The sequence below is a fragment of the Sebastes umbrosus genome, chromosome 9, assembly GCF_015220745.1.
Source record: "Sebastes umbrosus isolate fSebUmb1 chromosome 9, fSebUmb1.pri, whole genome shotgun sequence".
NCBI lineage: Eukaryota > Metazoa > Chordata > Actinopteri > Perciformes > Sebastidae > Sebastes > Sebastes umbrosus.
In genome coordinates, this window is record NC_051277.1 from 22,012,594 (window position 1) to 22,023,527 (window position 10,934).

The window sequence follows — 10,934 nt, forward strand, 5'->3', positions numbered from 1 at the left end:
TTGAAGGTCAACTTGGGTTTGGGAAATTATGATGGACATTTATTTTTTCACTGATTTCTGACAACTTGGTTGGTTAGTTACAGCCCTAAAATGTTGGAACTCTTGGCCATATACTGTACATTCACACATTTTATTTCTAAGGATGGATGGATGGATAGAATTTATTGAATTGTCTTTGTATTTTTGCACTAAATTGGTATATTTATAACCTGAAGATGCCATATTAGTAAGATAATCTGTTCATATATTAGTTACCTTAAGTTACTTGGCTTTATTTGTATATGTATAGATAACTGGTTGTGACTTTTATTACGAAACTAAATCTGTGTTGCCTAAAATGATTTCTAATTATGCATTATTGGCAAGTAGTGAATAAATCTTCTGTCAGACATAAGATGAGAAAAAAAAGTGAAAATCTTCAACTGAGTACAAAAGTCAAATGAGATTTATTAAACGGTATAAAAACAACATTTAGACAAACATATGCAAAAATAGATATGATAAAGAAATATATTACTTTAGTTCAATAAATATGTCAGAATGCAGGCACTGAGGACTAGGTGTCCCCGTTTTTAGTAGTTCTGGGGTTCTGTCGGTCTCAGCGCTGCGGTACACAGTACAGAAACATGAGGTATTTAATGGTCCATTTCCCCCAATGTGTCAAGATCGTCAAGCTTTCATGATGTCTTGAAAGGCAGGTGTTTGCATTTGAATTGGCAACCCAATCTACTCTCAAAGTGAACATGAAGATTCCTGCCACACCTACACTGAAAAGAAGGGGATACATTCATTGTTCGTCAAATGAGGGAGTAACTTCCACGCCGTGTCGGGCAATGGTTTGTTTTCTTTAAGCAGTATAGAAAGCAAAATGGACATTTGAGAGGATAAGTCAACATTCCTGAGACAACTGATAGCCCTCTCCATTTTGTTTGCTTAAAAATGATTATCAAAAGCAGTTGCCTTTGTGAAAAAAAAAAAAAGAATCTGTCCTTTTGAATAAAGAATATTCAGATACTTCCTCTAGAGGAATAATCTCAGCTACTGGACATTTCCCCAAGTCATCTAGGATTAAAACTGCGTATGACTTTCACATTTAGGAGGCACAACATGAATACTGCCTTGGTGGTAGGTATCGTCTCCCACTTTGAAATGTAGAGGCCAACCTACAGAGGTTTGACCAGCACATCACAGAGTCAAATGAACTGACCCTAAATACAAGCTCCCATTCTGTCCAGTGATACCAGTATCACCATAAAATGGATTCAAATCAGGGCCGTGTTTTGTGCAGTGCTCTTTGCAGAGTCACTTGTGAGTTCAAGTCCAAACAAAGTCTCTGTGCTCCCCACACCTTCCTCAGCAGCTGGGCGAGGTGGTGATGGGACTGTGGAGGAATGAGAGCTGACCAGCTGAGGTGTGTACGGGGATGGAGACGGGGAAATTGAAGACTGTGCTGTTGTTGCCGATTGCTGGACTAGCTGCCTCTGAGGAGCAGGTAGACGTGGCCAGGACCTGGGACTCGAACTGGAGGAGCTGACCCATGAAGCTGAAGTTGGGAGAGATAATGCTGCGGCGCTGCTTGACGAACTCAAACGCCTCGTCCAGCTTTACGCGGTTGGTCCGCATGAGGTAGGCGAGGCAAATGGTGGCGGAGCGGGAGATGCCGGCTTGACAGTGCACAAACACGCGGCCACCTTTATTCCTCACCGAGTCTGGGGGGAGGAAAGAGAAGAGAAAGCAACATTAGTTCACTGTAAACATCTATCAGGTGATGAAATGCATTTGCAAAGAATGGAGGTTCAAACTGTCACAGGAAGGCGAAAAAACAAAAGTCTCTGCAACACTTTCAGTTGCTATTTAAATTCAACTGCGCTCATTAAGACACAGGAACACAGTTAATAGGGGTGCAGGGTGTGAGCTTGCGGGGGTTATTCCCAAAGGAGGCAGTCTGAATGGACAAAAGAGGGGAACAGACTCCTGCTGGGGGTATTGATCTGGGAGGAAGGCCGACGGTGAGAGGGGAGAAATTGCCTTTTGTTCAGCCAGAACAAAGACTGCTGGCGTGGAGGGAGCCATTCAAGCCCGACCAGCCTCCCCACTACAAAACTAGTTTGGAGCCGCTGCCTCGCAATTCATTAAAAGAGGGGGGCATCCCTTTTCCTACGCCTGAGAGGTGGCGATGATGTAACCACCATTGTGGTGGAGTGGGGAGCCTGTGCCGAGCCAGCTGGTCGGTTTTGGAGGGAACTTTTTAAAATTTAAATCCGGGGGGTTGTTGTGAAAGGAAGAGGGGGGTTGGGTGTTTGTGTTGCTCGCCACCAACGGCCTCAGGAGGTAACAGCTGTGATCGGCGCTCACATTTGGCAGTTGAGGGGAGTGTGAAGGGGGTGAAAAATGGAGGATGTGTGCTCACCGATAAACTCGATCGCCTCGTTGAACCAGGAGCTGATATCTGCTTTGTGGTTGTCCTCGACGGGGATGCTCTTGTAGACGAAGGAGTCCACAAAGTGGTTGGGGCAGTTGGCGGAGACGTTGATCAGAGCAGTGATCCCCAGCATGTCCAGCATGTCTTTTCTTGAAGCGTGGTAGGCACTGCCAAGGTACAGGAAAGGCAAGATCTCCACAGGACCACCCTACACACAGAAAAAAAATAATAAACAAACAAGTCAGTCAATCAGCTCCAAAAACAGTACAACAGGAAGTAAGAAAGAGAGTGGTGTACTCAATCTGATTATATGAGAAAATAAAAAGTACTAACCTGGTCATATAGAGGAGTATTGCATGGACTACAGCCCGGGTCTGCACTCTCAGGATGGCTGGAGCTCAGGGGCAAACTGAGCCCCTGTGGAGGGGAGGGTTTGGTACACATCTCTGGGTACTCGGTGGAAAACTTCTCAAAACCGCCTGTAAAAGGAGAGAAATCTAGGTCAGATCACACAGAACAGCACTGAGACACACCCGCGGTTTAAATATGGGTCTCCAAAAAGGTGACAACTGCTCATGGGGGCTATTTATGAACATTGTTTACTCCAGCAGCAACCAGCTGGTATGGTGACAGCTGTAATCCAGCATTTGTTGGCCTCGTTGTTAGGAGACAGTGAGACAATAGTGTGAGGCTCTTTTAATATTTGGGTATAGTGTGAGGCTCTTTAAAGTTTGTCTATAGTGTGAGGCTCTTTTAAAGTTTGTCTATAGTGTGAGGCTCTTTTAAAGTTTGTCTATAGTGTGAGGCTCTTTTAAAGTTTGTCTATAGTGAGGCTCTTTTAAAGTTTGTCTATATGTGAGGCTCTTTTAAAGTTTGTCTATATGTGAGGCTCTTTTAAAGGCTATTTTAAAGTTTGTCTATATGTGAGGCTCTTTTAAAGTTTGTCTATATGTGAGGCTCTTTTAAAGGCTATTTTAAAGTTTGTCAATAGTGTGAGGCTATTTTAAAGTTTGTCTATATATGAGGCTATTTTAAAGTTTGTCTATATGTGAGGCTCTTTTAAAGGCTCTGTTAAAGTTTGTCTATAGTGTGAGGCTCTTTTAAAGGCTCTGTTAAAGTTTGTCTATAGTGTGAGAATCTTTTAAAGTTTGTCTATATATGAGGCTCTTTTAAAGTTTGTCTATATATGAGGCTCTTTTAAAGTTTGTCTATATATGAGGCTCTTTTAAAGTTTGTTTATATATGAGGCTCTTTTAAAGTTTGTCTATATATGAGGCTATTTTAAAGTTTGTCTATAGTGTGAGGCTCTTTTAAAGGCTCTGTTAAAGTTTGTCTATATGTGAGGCTCTTTTAAAGTTTGTCTATAGTGTGAGGCTCTTTTTAAGGCTCTGTTAAAGTTTGTCTATAGTGTGAGGCTCTTTTAAAGGCTCTGTTAAAGTTTGTCTATAGTGTGAGGCTCTTTTTAAAAGCCTGTCTTACCTTTGAGAATAAAAACCCTGGCTCCACACGGGTCTCGCCGCAGGGCCGTGACAGCGAGCATCAAGGTCCCGTCCTTCTTGGCCTGGCTTAAGTCCAGACTGCGGTCGTCGAGCAGCACCACAGACTGGTATTCCCCGGACAGCAGCCGGGTCCTGGTGTCCTCGTTGGGGACGATGTGCTCCAGTCCTAACCCACCCCTGGCTCTCCTGCGCACTATGGTGCTGAAGCGCACATTGGTGGAGTCCGAGATGTGGGACGAGTTGAAGGAGAGGAAGGATCGGCAGTCCAGCACCAGGACCTGGACCTGGACCTCAACGCGCTCCTCCTGCAACAAGGAGCCGCGGAGGGACGCACAGTCGATGGTGGGAACATCCATAATGACCATAGTAGGACGGCGGGATAGAAGTAGCAATAAATCCAAATACATAAAAGAGCTTGTAGAGCTGGAAAACAAAAAGTTTAATTCAAAAAAAGAAAACAGTCAAAAAAAGTTGTAAGACTGTTAAAGTTGGTCCTTTTATTCTTCTAGTAGTGTTTCCGGTAGTTGTGTGTTCTGTCTCTCTGAGCGCTGTGGGTGAGCCTTTATATAAGGCTCGTTCTTGTGAATGAGAGGCCACCTACGTCACAGGCGCACTCCCCTTCTGGCTTACTGCCAGCACTGCAGACGTCATCGCCCCCCCTCCCCCCACTACTCCTCCCCCCCGAGAGCGCAGTAGGGCAGAACGAATGAGGCGCGTTCACGTCTAGGACATTTCTGTATATGCTTACAAGCACGTACGCGTTCACGCGGGTGGTCTTGAATGTTTTTCAACTGAAGTCTATTTTTGTTTTTTCTCTCATAAGATAAGATAAGATAGAACTTTATTAATCCCGAAGGAAATTCTTATGCCAGAGATTGCTGAAAAATACAACAAAATTACAACAAGTTCAAGAGTATAAACTACAAAAAAGTAATATTTCTAGCACCAGTGCCTAATAGAATAACAATTAAGTAAGATACATTTAGTAAAATGAGTAAATAAGATAAATAAAATAAAAAAGGTAAAGTAAGATAAAAAAAAAAACAACAGATTTTTTTTTGTCTTTAGTGAATTACAGAAGTAACTTTTCAAATTGTTCTTAACAATTTTAAAATACTTGTTAAGGCTGATTATCAGACCAAATTTCTGGCCAAATAATGATAGAAAGCATGACTTTTTTATTCTACAAAGTGGCTCTCTGGTGAATATAAAAGGAAAAATAAAAATAAGATAAGATAGAACTTTATTAATCCTGAAGGAAATTCTTTTGCCAGAGATTGCTCAAAAATAGAATAACAATTAAGTAAGATACATTTAGTAAAATGAGCAAAATAAGATAAGATAAGTCAAAATAAAAAAGGTAAAGTAAGCTAACAAACAGAAAAATAAGTAATATTGCACATGTTCGACATTAAAATTGCACACAATGAACAGTGATATTGCACATGAGAATGTAAAAAGTAGTATTGCACATGATATTGATATTATATTTGTACTCAGTGTCCGGTGTTTTATTTTATCTTTTTTCTCTTATCCTATCTTATCTCTCACCAGCAGACTGAGGAACCGTTTTTTCCCCCCAGGCCATAAGACTTTTAAATAGATAATTCACAAGACACTTTCTCACACAAAATATATCTTATACTGTATATACTGTATATGTTCTTAATGTATATGTTCTTAATATGCCCTTGTACAAAGTATTTCCTTTTATAATTGTAATATAACTTATTATTTTAATGGAGCTTCCCAGCAAAAAGCATTTCACACGATTGTACTTGTATAACCGGCATGACAGTAAACATCTTCAATCTTGAATCTTTTATAATACTGGTGTAATCAATCTCATGTTTTCCAAATTAGAACTGTTTGCGTAAACTGTCTGTGTATGTGTGTCAGCCAAATTTGCCAAATTTTCCATGATGTTAGTGTTTAATTAGATTTCTATTTTGCCTCTTCACCTGAGAGTTGACAAATAACAAAGATAATAAGTAAATATCTGCCATGGGGGGCCATAAAAGTTTATTCTTTGTTTTTATTAGTCAGGGGTACATAGTGTTCAATGCGGCGAGAGCAAAGGCCAACCATAAAAGTTAATCACTGTATAGAAATCTGAAGTCCAGTAAATTTCCACACGCTGAGAAACAAAACACTCGTCTGTCTGCCAGGAAGACAACAGCAGATGGAGATCTCTGGGCCTTGTTTGTGACCTAATTCAAACAAGAGGAGTTTTCCCTTCAAATAAAATTAGAAAATATTCTTGAAAAAGTAAACCTGATTACAGTCACTCTGGGAAGCCCTTTTCATTTTGTTGGTGTGGTTTGCTGACTCAGAGTGGGCAATACTGCCGTCTCATAATAAGGAAGCAGAAGCATCACTATTGACAGATAACAGGCATCTATACTGACAAGAGGGTGTGTTGAAACAGAGAGAAGTGCCAGGTTGTTTTGTTGTGAAACAAATGTTTACTAAGCAGACTTAAAAACAGGTAGTGTTGCAACAAATTTCCAAATTATGTTTTATGTTTTGTTATAAATGCTAAGAGTTTTACGCTGTTAATTGCTTTAAAAGATGACATATAGGCCATGACATCATTCTCACTTTACTGTAACATGAACAAGTGAGGACTTTCAGCCCGGCGAATCCACATCCACGCTGTTTTGACTCTCTGTTGTCTGTTTTACTCCAAGCAAAAGGCAAGATAGATGTGTTATGTGAGAAAGGAAGAGGGGGAGGGGAAAGGAAGTTTTGAGTACAGAGACTTAACCAATCACAACAAAGTGCAAAAACTCTCCAGCCGGTTTAACCTCACACTCCTGTGAGATGAGTCAACTGTGAGGCACATGCCACAAAGCAGGAATGTTACACACTATACTAGGGAGGAGGAGGGTTGACCTGAGCTCTGAAAACAGTCTGTACCCAAACATTTTGTTCTCTAACGCGTCTACCCTCCAGTCATGAAGTGATTTTGGAAATTAGGATAGAAATCACGTGATGAAGGCGTGAGCAATAGCTAGAGGGGGCATTGTGAAACAATTGTGTATTCCCATGAAGTAAAATGTTGACTTTATTCATTTATTCAAAGCACATTATGCCACTGTTATCTGAGATATTGGTACTTTCCAAAATGTTCAGTCAAAAGTTCAACTGGCTAAACCCATGTATCATAGTATCTCTGTTTGGTCATGATAACCAGCAAAAAGACCATGAACGAAACCAAAATATAAACCTGGTTGTGTCTGTAGCGTGGGGAAGAATAGTGAAATTTAGGTCTGAAAATAGAGGCTGAGTTATTCCTCTGTTTTGGATTCCCATAATTATAGCTCGTAAGCAACTGTAGCTCTCTCACCCAGAAAGGGAAGTGAAACAGAGGACGACAGAGAGGCATTTCCTGCGGTCCGCTCTTCGCTGTCATTTGCTGTCATCCCTGCCTGTTTACTGTCATTGCTGCTACGGGTAACAGCTGAGCCATCAATGGGAAAAACACAGGGCCTATCCTGTCTTCTGGTGTCTCCATAGCAGACATGTTATTTGAACCCAAAACATTTCGTTTCATGTATACCCTCTAAGAGTGTGGGAAGGACAAAAAAAACATGGGAAAAACCATAACTGATGGAGCTGACAGATACATATACAACATCATCATAGCATGACATCTGGGTTATGATGGTAAGATAGTCCAAAAATACCTGTCCGATCTATCTGATTACAACGGATAACTGTAACAAAAATCTAGTATTGCTGAAAAAAAAAATCCCATACACAAATTAACTTGCTATCAATCAACCATTCTGATCTTATACGCAACTTTACAAGCACACATTCTTCCCTGGTTACCTGTTTGCACGTAACAAGTAATCCATGTTGATGAATCATTGGCAGGCTTTCTGACAATATGTTGTATGTCAGCCAAACAGTGTAGTTGACGTGTTTGGCGCCAACGGGGGTATAGGAGGTCACCACAGGAATTTTAATAAAAAATGTCTTTAAGGCAACTTTCTCGTGAAGACAACATGGTTTATGACCTGCTGTTTGAGGTCATAAGATAAACATGTTGTTACTCGCTGGCCGAAGGTTGAAATATGGTCTGACATCAGCATGTGTGTATGGTATGTGCGTGTACACAATAATACCATGAAGGTCATGAAGAACTATCTACTAAATAATCTAATTTCTTATTTATCTTGTTCTTATCCCACAACTGTATTTAATCTGTTCACTCAAGCTCAAGTTCATCACAAACTTTAACAACAGTCCAGAGTACACAATTACTCAAACTACAGATTAGTTGGTAACGCATCAGAATACCTAATAAATGATTTATAACACACTACAATGTAATTGTTGTAACTATTTATATGATTTTATCTTGTATTTATAATAATAATAATAATAATAATAATAATAATAATAATTGTATTTATATGACTTTATATCTTGTTTAGATCTTAAGTTCTGGAGGTATATTACTTTAATCATGTTTTTATTGTAAAGCGCTTTGTAACCTTGTTTTGAAAGGTGCTATATAAATAAAGTTATTATTATTATTATTATTATTATTATTATTATTATTATTATTATTGTTGTCAATCACCAGTTGCACCAGCTTAAAATCTTGAACATGCTTCAACTAGCCATACTTTATACTGTATACTGTAGGCTTCAATTTTGTGCATATTTGAAAATATGTAATAATATATTAATAATAGTAATGATACTAATAGTGTATGTAAAGATGTTTCTGGTGTCTCCATAGCAGGTTATTTGAGCCCAAAATATTTTCTTTCATGTATAGCCTATAAGAGTGTGGGAATTGTCCAGGGACTGCAGATGGAAAGTGAGTAGTTAAATCTGGTACATGGTCCCTGAAAAATGTATGTAATAAAACTGTGAAAAAATATTGTTCAGAATTGTCAAAAAATATTCAAGACCTACTCTTTATTAGTTTGATAAATAAATAAATTAATTAATATGTATGTAAATGGGAAATATGTAATAATATATTAATAATAGTAATGATAATAAATATGTATGTAAATATGTATAAAATACGGTATTTAGTAAATTAAATATATGCAAAATACTAGTTAAATATTCAAGACCTACTCTTTATTTGATAAATACATAAATAAATAAAAATGTATGTTAATGAAAATATGTAATAATACATGAATAATAGTAATGATAATAATTAGGTATGTAAATATGTATAAAATACAGTATTTAGTAAATTAAATATAGGCGAAATACAAGTCAAATATTCAAGACCTACTCTTTATTTGATAAATACATAAATGAATAAATATGTATGTAAATGAAAATATGTAATAATGTATTAATAATAGTAATGATAATAATAGTGTATGTAAATGAAAATATGTAATAATATATTAATAATAGTAATGATAATAAATATGTATGTAAATATGTATAAAATAGGATATTTAGTAAATTAAATATAGGCAAAATACTAGTTAAATATTCAAGACCTAGTCTTTATTTGATAAATACCTAAATTAATAAATATGTATGTAAATGAAAATATTTAATAATATATTAATAATAGTAATGATAATAAATATGTATGTAAATATGTATAAAATAGGATATTTGGTAAATTAAATATAGGCGAAATACTAGTTAAATATTCAAGACCTAGTCTTTATTTGATAAATACATAAATTAATAAATATATATGTAAATGAAAATATGTAATAATATATTAATAATAGTAATGATAATAAATATGTATGTAAATGAAAATATGTAATAATATATTAATAATAGTAATGATAATACATATGTATGTAAATGAAAATATTTAATAATATATTAATAATAGTAATGATAATAAATATGTATGTAAATGAAAATATTTAATAATATATCAATAATAGTAATGATAATACATATGTATGTAAATGAAAATATGTAATAATATATTAATAATAGTAATGATAATACATATGTATGTAAATGAAAATATTTAATAATATATTAATAATAGTAATGATAATAAATATGTATGTAAATATGTATAAAATAGGATATTTAGTAAATTAAATATAGGCGAAATACTAGTTAAATATTCAAGACCTAGTCTTTATTTGATAAATACCTAAATTAATAAATATGTATGTAAATGAAAATATGTAATAATATATTAATAATAGTAATTATAATACATATGTATGTAAATGAAAATATGTAATAATATATTAATAATAGTAATGATAATAAATATGTATGTAAATGAAAATATGTAATAATATATTAATAATAGTAATGATAATAAATATGTATGTAAATGAAAATATGTAATAATATATTAATAATAGTAATGATAATACATATGTATGTAAATGAAAATATGTAATAATATATTAATAATAGTAATGATAATAATAGTGTATGTAAATGAAAATATGTAATAATATATTAATAATAGTAATGATAATAAATATGTATGTAAATGAAAATATTTAATAATATATTAATAATAGTAATGATAATAAATATGTATGTAAATGAAAATATTTAATAATATATTAATAATAGTAATGATAATAAATATGTATGTAAATATGTATAAAATAGGATATTTAGTAAATTAAATATAGGCGAAATACTAGTTAAATATTCAAGACCTAGTCTTTATTTGATAAATACCTAAATTAATAAATATGTATGTAAATGAAAATATTTAATAATATATTAATAATAGTAATGATAATAAATATGTATGTAAATGAAAATATTTAATAATATATTAATAATAGTAATGATAATAAATATGTATGTAAATGAAAATATTTAATAATATATCAATAATAGTAATGATAATAATAGTGTATGTAAATATGTATAAAATAAGTTATTTAGTAAATTAAATACAGTCAAAATACTAGATTTTCGTCAATAAAACAATATAATATATAGGGAATTCAACATTATTATTATTTTTAAATGAACACAGGGCCCTAGAAACGATGACGCGACTCACCGGAAAAAGA

At 34.8% G+C, this 10,934-nt stretch overlaps 1 protein-coding gene across 1 annotated transcript; it reads right to left on the reverse strand.

Annotated features, from left to right (window-relative positions):
- Positions 1–427: 427 nt before the first annotated feature.
- On the reverse strand, positions 428–4,477 carry dusp1 (dual specificity phosphatase 1). The gene is made up of 4 exons (XM_037780624.1): positions 3,902–4,477; positions 2,756–2,901; positions 2,411–2,630; positions 428–1,709 (listed from the first exon to the last, which is right to left on the reverse strand). The coding sequence occupies exons 1-4, from the start codon at positions 4,326–4,328 to the stop codon at positions 1,354–1,356; spliced, it is 1,149 nt and encodes a 382-aa protein (XP_037636552.1). The 5' UTR covers positions 4,329–4,477; the 3' UTR covers positions 428–1,353.
- Positions 4,478–10,934: the final 6,457 nt, after the last annotated feature.